This window comes from Rhinolophus ferrumequinum, chromosome 3 (genome assembly GCF_004115265.2).
Source record: "Rhinolophus ferrumequinum isolate MPI-CBG mRhiFer1 chromosome 3, mRhiFer1_v1.p, whole genome shotgun sequence".
NCBI classification, from domain to species: domain Eukaryota; kingdom Metazoa; phylum Chordata; class Mammalia; order Chiroptera; family Rhinolophidae; genus Rhinolophus; species Rhinolophus ferrumequinum.
In genome coordinates, this window is record NC_046286.1 from 5,073,899 (window position 1) to 5,090,549 (window position 16,651).

At 45.2% G+C, this 16,651-nt stretch overlaps 1 protein-coding gene across 9 annotated transcripts in view; it reads left to right on the plus strand.

The window, feature by feature from the left end:
* ANKS1A (ankyrin repeat and sterile alpha motif domain containing 1A) overlaps nt 1–16,651 on the plus strand; it is a 169,913-nt gene that overhangs the window by 75,790 nt on the left and 77,472 nt on the right. For all 9 annotated transcript variants that reach the window (XM_033102811.1, XM_033102805.1, XM_033102804.1 and 6 more), the window contains 6 exons: nt 476–551; nt 836–937; nt 1,034–1,135; nt 2,442–2,641; nt 7,299–7,391; nt 12,035–12,155. In XM_033102811.1, coding sequence (XP_032958702.1) covers nt 476–551; nt 836–937; nt 1,034–1,135; nt 2,442–2,641; nt 7,299–7,391; nt 12,035–12,155 — 694 coding nt within the window. The remainder of the gene's footprint in view (nt 1–475; nt 552–835; nt 938–1,033; nt 1,136–2,441; nt 2,642–7,298; nt 7,392–12,034; nt 12,156–16,651) is intronic.

Here is a 16,651-nt window from a genome sequence, read left to right on the forward strand (position 1 = left end):
CGCGTAGCACCTCCAGAGTCCCATCAGCTTGACCTGGCTGACGGGAGACCTAGCCTTTCCCTTGGTTGGTCTTTCTCCGTTCAGAGGAGCCATCATTCCCTAGGCTTTGCATTGACCCAACCACCCTCGAAGTTAAAGGTGCTTTTTTTCCCTTGTACGTTTCTTCTCATTATTCCTTCCACCCAGGAAGGTGGAGTTTTGAGGAGTTTTACCAGTAGGTGGCTCCAAGAGTAACTGTGCAGTTAGTCACGTGTGGCCTGCTGGTGGCACATCAGACACCCTTGATGTACAGGCCACGATCGTGGTTTTGGAATCCAGACAAGAAAAATGGGAAAGATAATGACAGAGAACTTTGTGTGGTTTGTTTTATTTTCCTGTCCCTTCTTGTCTATGTCCCATTTGTCGTGTGAAGCCACGCCAAACCTGGGTCACTATTCTGATGACATCCTGCTCTGCGCTCTCGTTTGCTTTCCAGACGGAGAAGGGCAGTGCTTTGCATGAGGCTGCTTTGTTTGGCAAGACCGATGTGGTGCAAATCCTGCTGGCTGCAGGTGAGAGGTTGGCAGCGCTCTTGTCTACACAGCATGCCAGGGTTGGGATTGTTTCCCCCCGTTTCCCCAGAGGGGGACTTCACTGCTGCATTTGAACCCAATGTATATACGTCTCCACTGACTGATTGCAAATGTATGAATTGTTCATGAATAGCTGGGTTCAGTGGCTTTGGATGAAACCTGGTGGTCGTGCTGCAGGGAGCGGTAGGAATCCTGGACTTGGACCCCCCGTGAGGCTGACCTGAAAATGCTCACTGCGCTGTCCACCTGCTGTACTTTTCTAGGAATTGATGTCAACATAAGAGATAACCGTGGGCTGACGGCCCTGGACACTGTCCGGGAACTGCCTTCTCAGAAGAGCCAGCAGATTGCAGCGCTCATTGAAGGTAGCAGGCTGTCTTTCTGCTGGGGTGACCAGAGGACACACTGGCCAAACCAAGGCATTTGTATTTGGTGCAGCTGTTTTTTGTCTTTCCCTATAGATCACATGACTGGAAAAAGAAGTGCAAAAGAGGTAGATAAAACTCCCACTCCCCAGCCACCTCTCATCTCCAGCATGGACTCCATATCCCAGAAGTCTCAGGGTAAGGCGGCTCTTCTCTGCCAGCAAAGGGCCTCTCAGCTTACAAAGAATTTGGCAGAATGGAAACTCTTAATTTAAATAACAACTTCAGGGAGTTGGGAATACTTAATAAGTTTGTATTCAAATTCATTTTTTCCAAGTGCTACATGAAGCTTTGTTGGACATAGCTTAGGCCTCTGATAGCAGCCCTCTTCTTTCCTGCTTTATTCTCTATTTTCACTGTTGGTTCTATGAGATCTCTTCTGGGATGTGAACTAGGCAGGGTAATGTCAAAAGGAATTCAAATCTCAGTGAAACCTTTTTCTAATACACACTATAGAGTCATAAACATCATTGGCCCACAGTAAATACTGAATGAGTGTCATCTGGTTGGTAGGGAGATATGTAAGTGGCAGATTTTGGTAATGTATCATTTGGCCCATAAATGTGCTCTGGGTGCTAGCTGAGGCAGTCCAGCCTCTCTAGCACTGCCACGATCCACCTTTACAGATTTATTGAGCAGCCTCTTGGGTCCTGATGAATGAGAAAAACAAAATACTGACTGACACCTTCCCCAGACACAAGCCACAATAAAGGCTAGAGAAACAGAACAAAGCCAGACACTAAACAGGGAAAGGGATTTTTCAAGGGAGTGTGGAGATAGATACAAGGGTGAAAGGGAGCTCAGTCTGTCTTTACTGGGGAGTCCTGGCCCTCCTCCCGGTCACACTTTTGTCCTGACCTCAGAATCTACTAGTAATGGGATTAGTAGTTCATTAAGCTCTTAGCTTTCAAGGATTTTACAGTTATAGTTTGGACTATTTGCAAGTGACCCAGAGATCCCTGGGTAGTTTTGCAGTCACAGATTTGGATCTTGGCTACTCCGAGGTTCGTAGTTACCCAGTGAGTGAGGCTCCATCAGAGAAGGCTTTGCATCCTGTTTTGCTTGAGCACATGGAAGGTCTTATTAAGAATGTAAAGGATTACTTAAGATTTTCAGTTATACTTTGCTATATTTTGTGGTTTAACTTTATGCTCTCATGGTATTGAGGTATTTGGGGATTTATGAAGGTCTTGGGAGCTACCTCTCATAGATATCAAGGGTTTTCCATATTGAATGAGAGAAAAATCTGTTCACGTCTCAGGCTATAAAGAAATTCTCTATGTTTATTCCTGTCCATGGAGCAAAGAAGTCATTCATTTTCCTGTACTGGATTAGTGTTTGTCGGTCCAGGTTATTGAAGAAGCTTTCGGTGGTGGCAGTGGTTGGCAATCTGAGACCGTGCTCTCCTTTCGTTGACTCTCTGGCCCTCTCCTGTCCTCTTCAGGTGACGTGGAGAAGGCAGTCACTGAACTGATCATCGACTTCGACGTGAGCGCTGAGGAAGAGGGTCCCTACGAGGCGCTGTTCAATGCCGTCTCCTGCCATTCGCTGGACAGCATGGCCAGCGGGCGGTCATCCGACCGGGACTCCGTGAGCAGGGAGGCTGAGGCAGCAGGAGTTGCGAAAGCTGCTGGAGTGAGGCCTGTATGTGGCCCGGGGCCCTCAGCAGCCTGGGGGTCATGTTGTCCCTTGTGCTTGTGTGCGGTGCCGGGGACAGGAAGTGTGTGCCCTGGTGCCACGTCGCATGTCACAGGGCTGGATCTTCCTCCCCCGGTCCTTCTGGGCTCTCCCGCGTCTCCCTCTTGCTTAGTGGGGTTCAACGATACAGCTGGCATTGAGATAGAAGTTTGGTGTTTGCAATTGCAGTATAACCTGCTTGCATCTTTCTGTGACTTTTTGGCTTGAGAACAAATGAATGCGTTGTATCTCTATTTAGCCTTAATGCTGCTTCTGCCTTTGGGGTCTTTGCTGTGTACTGAAGAGCAGTTCAGACGGTGAAAGAGCTCACTGAAATAGGTTCCTGTGAGCACATGCTCACCTTCCATTTGCCCTCAAAGGATTATCCATTTGGCTTTGGACAGAGTTCTGTATTCGGCAGGGTGGTATCCAGGTTTAATCAGACATTGCATGTATTAGTATTACTATGTGGCAGTCTTGTTTTTGCCAGTTATAACCCCTTTAGCCATTGAAATAATGGCATGAGGACAGCCCTGAGTTTTTCCTTCGCACGGCCCACCTTCCTGTCTCACTGTTTTTTTCCCTACTTGCTTCTGCTTCTGGCCTTGTACATTGTTCTTCAGACTCCTGACCCCATTTCCTCCCCTGGGTTTTACTGTGAGCCTAAGCCTGGATCAGGCCTCCCACTGGCCATCCTTCCTGCGTTGCCAGGCACAGTAATTTGAGGTTCTGAGCACGGTGCTTTTATTGACCTGGCCAGTGGTCTAACAGGATCCCGGTGATAATCCCACCTTGAGGCATATTTTCGTGTGTATATTATTTCTTCTTGTTGGAGAAGCTGGCTTTTTCCTTTTGCTCTGAATCCGGTTTATGACCATTTTGATGATCCTTTGGCTGCTGCTAGGTGATCCTCGGCTTTTTCGGGTGTGCCCTGGGCGTGGCCTGATGTTTCTGGGTGTTCTTTTCTGTTAGGCTCCTTGCCCTGCCCAGTATGGATTTGGGACAGGCCTCGCAGTCTTGTGGTAGCCCACCAGAGAGGATGTGAGCAAGGGCGTGGTGAAACTTGTGCGTGGTGAGAGCAGTGTCTTTGCCGAGCACCGCTGGCGTAGTGCTGCTGTAGCCAGAGCTGGTTTTCTCACTTCTCTCACTGTTAGACAAATGAGTTCAGCACATCCACCCGCGGGGAAGGCCTTGCGTGAAGTGGTATTTGCAGATGATGCCCAGTAGAGGGAGCTGGAGGCTTTGCAAGAAGAACACAGGGTTACGGCTGCAGCGTGCTTTGAACAGCCAAGTTCCTGGGGCTTAGCTTCGGATTTACAGTCTCTTTGTTCCATCCTCTTCTGGGAATCCAGCCTCCTGTGGTCCTTCTAAGTAGAAACTGAGGCATCTTGGGGTGCATGCTTTGCCCTTTTCACTTGAGTATATTGTGGCTCTGCTACGTTCCTGGCCTTGGTAATTAACTGTGGCCGAGGGACTGTCCTACGTCTTATAAACATAATAGAAGTTATGTATAAATCAGGTCTGTATTCCAGGCCCCAGGCCAAAGTTAGAAAAAGGAGGATCCTGCTTCTCCTTCCAGTGTCCCGTGATCACATCATCCACCAAAGGCTTTCTTTCACATTGTTCTTTCTAGGCTCCTTTAGCTGTGGGAAGCCTCTAGGATAGGTAGGTCCTTTGTTGTTATGTTTCATTTTGTTTTTCCTCAGCTATTTGTGTCCCAAGGTTGGATAACTGGTGTAGATTATAGGCCTGCTGCTTTTTCTGTTCCCTACCTTAGAAAGTGGCATTGGAACAAGGCTTGTTCCCACCCTTCCGGAGCAAAGAAGGGTGGGGAAAGTGGGACTCAGTGGGGAATCTGATCTACATTGCTCTGTTTGGCTTGAACTTACGAATCTGTGTTGAAGTTGTTGCCATTGGGCATCCATTGGATTCCAGGGACTATGGGAATGACTGATTTATCAAGTTAGGAGGTGTGATCAAAAAATATGGTGAATGTTTTAAATTAAAAAAAAAAAATTATGGGGCAGACAGATGGCTCAGTTGGTTAGAGTGTGAGCTCTTAACAACAGAGTTGCCAGTTCGATTCCCACATGGGCCAGTGAGCTGCGCCCTCCACAACTAGATTGAAGACAACGAGCTGCCACTGAGCTGCCAGTGGTCGGCCGGGTGGCTCAGTTGGTTAGAGCGGGAGCTCTCAACAATAAGGTTGCTGGTTCATTTCCCGCATGGGATGGTGGGCTGTGCCCCCTGCAACTAAAGATTGAAAACGGCAACTGGACTTGGAGCTGAGCTGTGCCCTCCGCAACTAGATTGAAGGACAACGACTGGGAGCTGATGGGCCCTGGAGATACACACTGTTCCATAATATTCCCCAATAAAATTTAAAAAAAAAAAAGAGAAGATTCTTTAAAAAAAAAAAATTTATTGGAGTAGCTGGTTAGTTCAGTTGGTTAGAGTATGGTACTAATAACACCAAGATTGCTGATTTAGTCCCTGCATGGGCCACTGTGAGCTGTGCCTCCTTAAAAAAAAAAAAAATTTATTACAGTGAAAGACACATTGCCATTAATCCCCCTCAAAATACTCCCCCTCACTTCAAACACACTTATCCCATCGCTCTTGCCACTTTTCTGAAGGAGTTCTGGAAGTCCTCTTTCGTGAGTGTCTTTAGTTGCACTGTCGTGGCTGCCTCGATGTCCTGAATCGATTCAAAATGTTTACCTTTCATGGTCATTTTGTCTTTGGGGAAGAGCCAGAAGTCACACAGTGCCAGATCCAGTGAATAAGGTGGATGAGGACACACCCGTAATGTTTTCATTTGACAGAAATTGCTGTACCAGAAGCGATGTGTGACACGAGTCTTTCCGTTGTGATCACAGAATATGGTGAATACTGCTGCCAAGTGCCATCCAATGGAAATGCGCTGAACTTTGTAACAGTGTGTGACAAGTTTCAACTTGTTCGGTGCAGTCAGTTGGGTGTGAGCTGCGGTTGAGAGAAGATGTGTTTTAAAGTGTGTTGTAAATCATCCTTCATCATGACAATGCTCCGTGTCACACATCGGTTTTGGTATACGGCAATTTCTGTCAAATAAAAACATTACGGTGTGTCCTCATCTACCTTATTCACCGGATCTGGCATCGTGCGACTTCTGGCTTTTCCCCAAAGTCAAAATGATTCAGGACATCGAGGCAGCCACAACAGTGCAACTAAAGACACTCATGAAAGAGGACTTCCAGAACGGCTTCAGAAAGTGGCAAGAATGATGGGATAAGGGAGGGGGATTAATGGCAATGTGTCTTTTACTGTAATACATGTTTTTAAATTTAAACATTCACGGTATTGTTTGATCACACCGCGTATAATACTGAGCAGTGTTTCAGTAGAGAGATCATGGATGCCAAATGATAACTAATTCTGGCAGCTCCATAAACATGAGGAATATCTTTCCTTGCAGATTTCTTCTGAGGCTCTCACATAATTCTGCATTCACCTCCGTCTTGACTTTTTAAATACTCCTGTCCTAGCAACACAGCAAACTCACCTACGAGCCGGGGAACGAGCCTGCAATCCAACTCCTGTTTCAGGTTCCCACTTCCTTCCCTGTAGGAATGTTGATTATCAAGCTTTGGAATAGAAACAGTGTTGACAGTACTGCAGGTACAGTGGCAAACCACTCTTTAGCTTTCTTTCACCAAAGATCATTCTGTGTATTCTTGAAATCGACCACCCATGATCTAACTCATCCCCTCTTCAGTGAGTGTCGTGCTTCAGGGTATGGATGGCAAACGACAGCCACAAACAGCTCCCTCTTTTTGTGAATCAAGTTTTATTGGAGCACAGCCGCACTCACTCATTGGCATACTTTCTGTGGCTACTTCTGTAGTACACAGGCGGAGGTGACTGTAAAACCTGAAATATTTTCTCTGTGGCCCTTTAAGAAAAAGCTCACCAACCCCTACGCTAGGGCAGATAACTGACAAATATTAGTTTTAAAAATGGGCTAAGATGAAACGTGGTTTTCATATGCTAATGATACATGATAGGAATTATTGAAGGCGGTGACCAAGGGTAAGAGGCCAGTCTGAGCTTTTGCTAACAGATGGGGATGCCATCAAAGTTTGAACAGGAATTGATGCTTTTGTCCTTGATTACATTCCTCATTACTTCCTTGATAACTCTGGTTTGTTAGAACTCTTTGACCAGTTGATTCTTTCACCCGCTGTTTCCTCTTTTTAGAGGAGCCCGAAAGTTGAGCCATGTGTTTTCCTATATGCGAGTTTTATGTATCAGTATTATGAAGGACCTTTTTGGCAAGGCAGTTACGTGTTTTCAGGGCTGCTATTACTCAGTGTGGTAAAGGATATGAAAGAGGCACTTATAATCTCTGCTATAAACATCAGAAGGCAAAGAGCACGCTAATTGAAGTGTATGTGTTTGTGTGTGTGTTCAGACGCATGTATGCAGGGTTCTCCATCTGTTCAGAGGCTAAACCTTGAGTTTGGTCTCTCGGGAGTTCTTCACATGACTCTTTTCCATGTCCAAGGGCTAAGATGAGCCTTAACCCAAATGTTGGATACTTGAAAAAAGAGATTGTGACGTCCTTATGTTTTCTCTTCCACAGAGAGAACGTCCACCGCCTCCAGCAAAGCCACCCCCCGATGAAGAGGAGGAGGACCGCTCAGATAAGAAGTTTCTTCCCTTGACAGCATCCGAGGTAGGGGGTGATGGATTTATTCCCGTCACTGAAATAGGATTTTTGGAAAGTGTGTCAGTGTGTGCTTAAAGAAGACTGCTTTCTCATTTCTTACCAGTTTTCTGGATTAGTAGGTGTGTATGTGTACATCAGTTATCTGGAACAAGACCTTTCAAAGAATTTTAATAGTGCTCTCTAGCAGACGGGCCAATTATTGATCTACCTAGCCACAAGGAAAGGAAAGCATGCACCTTTTCTCCTGCTCCCATGTGCTAACCAGTCTCACTTTTGCTCTTGTGCCCGTGTTGTCTCTTGAGACAAAATGTACAGTGTCCCTCTAATGAGACTATTCCCTGGACTGTGTCATATGAGCAGGCTTTGGTGGTTCTGTCTCTGTGTTTTCCCCTCTTCATTTCACATGAAGAGTATGCACTACGACAAACATGGAAAAGGTGGTAAAGACCCACTTAGAAGAAAATAGGAGGAGTGGGGGTGGAGGAATCAAAGGGTATTTGAAAAGAATATTCCATCGTTTTAAAAAAGAAATGTTATCATGGGGCAAATAGTTCAATCTTGTCGCTTAGGTTTATGAAGAAAATCATATTTTCCTTGATCTTTCATCTTCAAAATGCTCCTTTAACACTTCCTGTCACTCAGAGAATGTTTATTGAGTATTTATTTGAAATCCTACATAATTTCAATAGTTTATTTTGTAGCTCATCCAATGCCCTCTAGTTCTTTAATTTAAAAATCAGCTAATATAAACTAGTCAATTTAGTCTCATTACTTTATACCTAGAAGTAGGAGTTAGTTTTTTTTACAGTATTGCCATGGACCATTCAGTGAAGTGGGTTCTTTTATTTAATATACACACTTGGAACCAGAGGGATGGCTTTAACAAAATGTATAAATCCAAGGAAGCCCTTTTAAGAGTGTAAAAGTCAGTGACGGAGATAGGAGACGATTTCTATGCTGGGTGCGAATTCTGTCCTTACTTCTTTCTGTGTCTTAATTAAAAAATGCTTATTATCGTGTCTCAGCTAAGGGGTCTCTGTAATTACAGCCTCCGGGGAATACTACCTCGCTTGCAGACACAAGTGCCTGTAGTAAATCCCTACATGTCTTTACATAGAAATTTGCCTCATTACGCCCTTTTACAAGGAGGACGCTGGTAACGCGGGGCATATTCAGTTGGGGCTGGGTCTGTATAAATGCCTCGTGGCGCCTGTTTAACACGGACTTGGATTAAAATTCCTAATGCCCCAGGATAGGGGAAAGCTCTTAAAGAAATATTGGACAACCAGGACTTTCTGTTCTCCCAAGGCTTTCTAGAACATACAGTTTGGCAATAACTGTGTCAAGAGGTAGGGGAGAATCACCACATTACTCTCCTGGGTGGGTCGCTCTGTCTGAGATACATCCCCTAGGACTTGCTTCTGAATAGCCTGGAATTCTGGGTCAGTTGGACCACGAGAGTCAGTACTTGGAAGACTGAGAACCCTGGCTTTGCTTATTGATGTTTATAAGTACATGAATTTAGATAGAGTTCATATGGTCTGGGTCATAGCCTTTTTTTTTTTTTTTAATACATTTTATTGGAGAATATTAGGAAACATTGTGTTTCTCCGGGGCCCATCGGCTCTAAGTCGTTGTCCTTCAATCTAGTGGTGGAGGGCGCAGCTCAGCTCCAAGTCCAGTCACTGTCTTCAATCTTAGTTGCAGGGGGCACAGCCCACCATCCCATGAGGGAATTGAACCGGCAACCTTGTTGTTGAGAGCTTGCGCTCTAACCAACTGAGCCATCCAGCCACCCGGTCATAGCCTTTTAATGATCAAGGCAGATTCTGTGATTCTGTGTGCTGTAGTTTTAATGGATGTCTTCTCCAAAAGTGGACTGGTGTTTTGTTTCTTTGGACTCTGGTCTTCAGCACCTTTATTTCTTAACACTCGCCTAGCTTTACTGTCCTAAACTTCATGTCCCAGTTGGCGTTGGCTTCGTCAAAGCTTAGACGTTGGTATTTGTCAAGCAATCTGCTCCAGTGCTCGTGTCTTATTCCCGTGGCTCGTAATTGTCAAATGACCCCTAGAGCCTTTCAGGGAAGCTGAGTGTACCTGGCTTCAGGACAGCGTGGCTTAGAAACATTAAACACGTACGCACGTGTGTGCACGCCCCCCACCGGTTAGAGGTTTTTGCCCACCCATTGGGCTACAGCCTACAGGGGACTGACCGTAGGCTTCTCTGTGCTCAGATGTGCTTGACGTTCATGGAGGTGGCAGCTGCTGTGATAGCTCTTCCCAGAAAGCTGCCCACCCCCACCCTGGCCGTTCCATTGCTCATAGTTAACTGGTGACTGGTGGTCGCTTTTCTCTGCAGCAAAAATGTTGCTTTCCATGTGGCAACAGAATATGTTTTTTGGGGGGCTTTGATTTACTGCCATCCCTGGAAGAAAGGGGAAAAAAGATTAAGGAGTAATTTAGTAAAGAGCAGAATGCTTTCTGTTGAAAATCAGTTATTGCCATATTCACTGTGACACAGGGCTCCTCGAGTGGGAACTAGGAAGGCTTGGAGAAAAGCAGTTTATTGCTTTATTGTGAGATTTTTAATCCCATAGCTGGCAGGGGCCAGGAGCGGGCAAAAAATATCACCCTACGAGTTGCCTGGGTGTGAGCGGGGACTCCCATTAGACATCTGAAAGAGGGAAAGAGTTCCGAATTGGATGGAGAAATCACATTTCCTAGAAAAAAATGAGGCCAGCTTGGTCCAGAATCAGGGGAAGTGAATTTTCTGGCCCCGGCTCTGCTGGGAGCTGTCTCTGTAAGACCTCTGGGAACCGGGTTTTGTCCCCTGCAAAATGGAAGAGCTGGAACCAGGTGCTGTCTAGCTGGGACTATAACGGTTTGGGTCCCTTCCAGCTCTGACATTTGCTGGTTCTCTGCTTCCAGTTGTCGTGCATAAGAACCAGGCGTGAAGTGAACACAGGTCCGTGGGCCTGATTTCCCAGATGGAAGTCGTCAGCCCTGTTCTGCCTGGGGATAAAGGATATTATGAGCTGGGCCTCCAGGCGGTCAGACACCTCTGAGACAGGCCTGCCTGGAGCTGGACGAGAGCCCTTGCTGTGTGCACAACGCTCCGCAGAATCAGATTTCCAGGGCTCTGCCGAAGGGAGAGCTATGTGTGTGAACCTGCAGAACACCGATTCCTGTCTGTGAAGCCTTTGATGTTAAGTTGACACTGAATGAACTCTTGAATGGTCCTCCTTTGGTCCCTTAATTGTGTTCCTATGAAGAGGCAAAGGAATAAGTAATGCAGGCAGACGGCTCATTGTAATGAAAGAACTTTTAGCTTCCAGGTGGCTTCCAGGAGGTGGAGGTTCCGGCTGTGTCTGGCAGAATTTGGAAGGAGACTGTCTTCTGCCTTTAGAGTGGCAGCCTTGTTAACAAACAGGAGCTGCAGGCTTGGGTTCAGTCTGAGACGCCAGCTTCCTTGTTGTCTCATTAGACTGTAACTCGGTGAGCTGTGCCTCCAAGAAGCAATCACAAACCTGATTTGTTTCCAGGGGTCTGTGGGACGTGTCAGTGAAGGAGGAGGTTTCTGTGTGTGCCATAGACACATTTGCAAGCTTCCGTTATGTGTTAGGTGGAACTGGGGATTCTCCTTCACCCCCTCTTTCGTAACGTATCACCCATACCCAGCCAGACTGCTCAAGAAGAGATTTTGTGCTTTCGTGTCCTCTCCTGATAGATGGAATGTGATTATTCTTAATTTGCTTGTGAAACACGTTGGAGTCTTAGGACAGATGAGCCAAAATTTCCCTCAGAAGCCAGGGTCTATTCTTTCTCTTAGGGTGACGGTAGCGTTAATCCTCGTATTTCTGGTTTGGTTTGAACTTGGCCACTCTGGCCCCATGACTAGCCGTGGCCACCAGGCCCTCAGCTGACTCAAGCTGGTTGGCAGGTGGAGGAGCCAGCTCTGGTCTAGTTACTTCATCAGAGACACCTGTAGCCTGGATTAGGATTTCTCAGCAGACAGAGCTGCTTTTTCTCCACCGAAATAATACTGCCTAGCCACTTGACTGTTCTCAGAACCCAAATTGGTGGAATTAAGATTATATTGTCAACGTGGCAGGATGCTGGCTTTTGGGAAATTCTTCCCTATAACCCGCAGGACCTATGAAGAAAGGCTCCCAAACGTGGAGGACTTACAGAGCACTTTGTAAGTGCCTGTCATTCAGGGTTGGTCAGAATCGTTCTGATTCCCAGTTGAGAAGGTGGGAAGGATTCCAGCCTTAGGGTAGTAGGTGTGCATATTAGGAAAGAGACGTGGAGAAAGAGGCCTCTCTCCCTACCTGGAAGCATCAGCCACAGAAAAGAGATCATGCAAGACGCTGTGGAGATGGGAGAGGAAGGAAGGGGCGCTCCTTGGATTTTATTTGGGGTTTTTTGAAAGATAAAATTAAGTAAGGAAGGGAGGGTGTCTTAATCAAAAGCCATTGAAATTTGAGGTACAGGCGCATCTCTAGAAAAGCAGTTCCTTGTGACACTTGAGTTATTGACTTTCTCTTCGTCTCCAATGAAAAAGGAGCCAACAGTCTCAAATTTGTTTGACGTAACCTGTTTTGGTGTTAGCCTGCTGCCTGAAAAGTACTGTGTATTTTGTCTCGTAGGCCTCAGCCCTGAGACCCTGGCCTCAGGGGAGGACAGCCAGGGAGGACGACGAGCACCCTTATGAGCTCCTGCTAACAGCGGAGACAAAGAGGCTGGCGTCAGTGGACGGAAAAACAAAAGGTACGTACCTTCCCTGCCCCTGCAGAAACAACTCTGAAAGGATTTTTCTAGTTTGTCATCCTGGGTGGAGGGACGTGATGATTTGCTGTTCCTTGGGATGGGGAGTGTAGTTCGCCGGCAGTCTGGGGTGGTGGCTGTGTCATGGCTTTCTTTTCGTTTGCAATACTCTGGGCTGCCGTTGGCTGCCACCTTTCTGCACATGAAGCAAGGCAAAGGTCCGGGCAGACTAGGCGAGAACTGTGAAAGGAGAGACTGGCAGTGCCATGGCAGAGATTGATTTGGGGTCTCAAGCCGTAAAGCCTCACGTTAGTGCTGTGGAAAAACAAGCCCAACAAGTTGGTCCCTTTGGGTTCGGGCTGACGGCACAGACTCCGCTTTGAGTCCTGACCTCAGAGGGAGGTACTCCTGGGGAGGGGCCCGTGATTGGCTGCCACCAGGTAACTAGAATGCTCTGTCGCCTTGGCCTACTTTCATCGCCTCTGCAAAATTCAGTTTCCTCTGTGAGGGAGTGAGTGCTGCAGGACTGAGATCCAGCCAGGCGATGTAAACGCAGGCACGACAGAGGTGAGTGTGCTCTGCTGGAGAATCTGTGACCACCGTTGTGCTCCTCGGGAAGGACACGGACGGGCGATGCAGTTTGAGGGAACTCTGTGGCCTCTTCTCAGCTCTATAGCTGCAGGGGTCGGGTCCTTCACGGGATGTTATAAGTACCTCCTTTCAATCCTAAACTAGTCCATGGTTCAGGTAAGAATGGGGCTGTGATGGTTTCTTTTGAAGTACCCTTTGCTAGGCCGGTCAGAAAGTAAGGGGTGGCAAAGAGAACGTGTCGTATGTGTGGGACTTTGTAGATCTTAATTTTAATAGTCCTGTTTGAAAGGTTTCTCTTCTAGCATGCAGAAACTTTGTGGTTATTTTCATAGTAGTTGTGTTTTTTTTTTAATTTTGCTTTGTTTTGTTTTTTATGGTTTCCATTTGGAGCTTTTAAACAAAGGTTATCGTTTAGATACAGTAAAACTTACCCTTTTCGTGTACCGTTCTGTGAATTTTGACAAATAACAGTCATATAACTGACGCCATAATCAAGATATAGGACAGTTTCATTACACAAAAAAATTCTGTGTCCCTTTGTAGTCACTCCTGCACCCCTCTGATGTTTGTCCCAATAACTTTGCCTTTTCTAGAATGTCGTATCAATGGAATCAGACATCATGTAAATGAACCCTTTGAGCCTGGCCCCTTTCACTTAGCAGAATTCATTAGAGATTCATCCGTACTGTTGCATATATCAGTATTTTGTTCCTTTTTGTGGCTGAGTGGTATTCCGTTGTATGGATGTACCACAGTTAATCCATTCTCTAGCTGAGAGATATTTGCTTAATTTACAGTTTGGGGCAATTACAAATAAAGCTATTATAAACATTTGCATACAGGCTTTTCTGTTAACGTTGGTTTCATTTCTTTCGGGTAAACGCTAGGAATGGGATTGCTGGGTCCTTCATAAATACATGTATGTTTAACTATAAGAAACTGCCAAACCATTTTCCAGAATGGTTGTACCATTTTTCATTCCCATCAGCAGTGTATGAGAGTTACGGTCGTTATGTATCCTTCCCAGCACTTAATATTGTCAGGTTTAAAAAAAATTTTTTTTTTTAAGATTGGGGAAAGGGTATAGGACTTTATTGGGGAACAGTGTGTATTTCTAGGACTTTTTCCAAGTCAAGCTGTTGTCGTTTCAGTCTTAGTTGTGGAGGGCGCAGCTCAGCTCCAGGTCCAGTCGCCGTTGTTAGTTACAGGGGGCGCAGCCAACCATCCCTTGTGGGAGACGAACTGGCAACCTTGTGGTTAAGAGCCCACACTCCAACCAACTGAGCCATCTGGGAGCTCATTGGAAGTTCAGCTCAAGGTGCCGTGTTCAATCTTTAGTTGCAGGTGGCTGAACCCACCATCCCTTGCGGGAGTCAAGGAGTCGAACCAGCAACCTTGTGGTTGAGAGCCCACTGGCCAATGTGGGAACCGGCAGCCTTCAGAGTTAGGAGCATGGAGCTCCAACCGCCTGAGCCACCGGGCCAGCCTAGGTTTTAAAACTTTTTAGCTATGCTAATATGTGTGTAGTGGTACTTTATTGTGGATTGAATTTGCATTTCCCTAAAGACTAATGATGCTGAGCATGCGTTAATGTGATTATTTGCCATTCTTATCTCTACTGAAGTGTCTGTTCAAGTCTTTTACTTATTTTTAAAAAGTTGGGTTGTTTGTTTTCTTATTATTGAGTTGTCAGTTCTTTATATATTTTGGACACAAGTTCATCAGATACATGATTTTCTCCTAGACTGTGATTTATCTTTTTAATTTCCTTGACGGTGTCTTTTGAAGAGCAGAGGTTCTTAACTTGGATGAAGTTCAATTTATCCCTTTTTTAAATGGATAAGGTCACAAATATATTTCCTATATTTTTTTCTAGAAATTTTATGACTAGGTATTACATGTAGGCCTATGATCCATTTTGAGTTTATTTGTGTATATGGTATGAGGTTCATTTTTCTTTTGCATGTGGACGTCCAATTGAGCGGATTTGTTGAAAAGACTGTCCTTTCTCCATGGAATTGTCTTTGCCACTTTGTTATTCTTTCTCGGAATTGTTTTAGATATTGTAGTTCCTTCTCATACAAAGATTTAGAATCAGCTTGTTGATTTCTACAAAAAGAAGTCCTGCTGGGATTTTTTATTGAGTTGTTTTTAATCTATATAGCAGTTTGGGAAGAGTTCATATCTTAACTGTATCCGATCTTCCAATCACATGGTAGATTTTTAATTCAAACTTTTAGAGAGAGTGGAGTAGAGCACCAGTGCTTTCTCTAGTTGTTTAACAATAAATCACATTGAAACTAACCCTTAAAGCACAAGTACTTAGTTAATTTAATGCTCTGTTTGAAAGTAGTTCTTAGTGAGGGAAGAAGCTTTAGCATCACGAAGGAGGGAGATCCCAATTCTTTCTCTCTTTCAAAGACTTGATCTGGAACCACTACAAGACAGCAGGCTCAACCTTTGACAGGAAGAAAAGACAAAAGTCAGATGAACTTCAGAAATAGGGCCAGTCTCCTTGGCTGTCAGGTGCCCGTGATAGGAATTTTCTATCCCCAGATGAAGAGATCTCCAGGTGAAGGGGGAACTGCCAAGGAGGGCTTCTGACTGCAAATCAGTTCTCCTTTGCTTTGGTGTCTTCCAGCTCTGCTGTCTTGGGCTAACAGTTGAGCGTGGGTGGTGCAGGAAGCAGATGTAATTGAGCCATCGCCTGTGGGGTGTGCCTGCCTCCAGGCTAGGCTGCTTGGATCACTCAAAGAGCTTTCAGACAAAAGAGTCAAGACATTAAAAATGAAAATGGGCTCTGCCAGTTTCACAGTAGCCTGGAAGGAACGCCTGTTAGGGTAGGTGAAAGTGAGGCAAATCATTTGCACTAATGTCATTATCTTAGGCAGCTTTTATGAATTAATTTATCCATTTTTAAAGGGCCGTGTTCATGAGAGACGACCAGACTTTTCAGCCCTCTTTACTGTAATTCAGGAAACTACAAAGTGAGGGGTGGGTTGGGAGGGCTTTTCAATTCCATGTTAAAATTACATTTGTGTTAGCTCCCTGGGGAAAAAACATTCCAATAATACAGAAGTGAATACAAATAAAATGCTCGGGCTCTTCTCACCTGTCTGCTACTCACAGTTCTGCCAGAGGTGACCAGTTGGAAAGTGTGGTGTGTGCTTCAGGCCATTTGCTGTCTTTATACAGAAGTGACTGTGTGAGATTGTTTTGTTTGTTTCTAAGCTAAAATGGGATCATATTTTACAAACTGGTTTGCAAACTTGTGTTTCTTTTACCCTGTCTGTATTTGGGGGTATCATTTTGTCTTCGTTCTTAAAAAAAATCTGCGTTATTGTTTTTTAATGGTTGTTAAATATCCCATGACTCGTTTTTCCATTTTCCAGTTGATGGATGTTTAAGTTGCCTCCAGTATTTCTCTGTGATAAATCAAGCTGCTGGGGACATTCGGTACACATATACTTGCATGCTTACGAGAGTTTTTCTTAGAAGGCATTGGCAGAAAGGAGCATTCGCCAGAGTGCCGGTGCGTGTCTACATCGCATTGATGGGGCTCAGTTTCCTTCCCTTCGTGTGAACGAGCACTCTTCCCCAGACCTCCGCCAACACAGAATAGTATCTTCAGTAGTTGCCACCATGATAAGCAAAAAAGGTGGCTTCGGAAATTGGCACTTGCGTGACCTAGTGAAGTTAAGCATCTTACATTCTTGATTAGTATTATACATTTAGTCTTGTGAGTTGCCTTCCCGCCCCCCACCCCCCCATTTGTCTACTTAGAAATTACTCGTAGTGGAAACACTTCATATAAATATTGATAACATTTGGCCAAAGTGATGCTCAGAGGAAAGTTTATATCCTTAAATTCCTTTGTTAAAAAACAAGAAAGACTAAAACGTAACCAG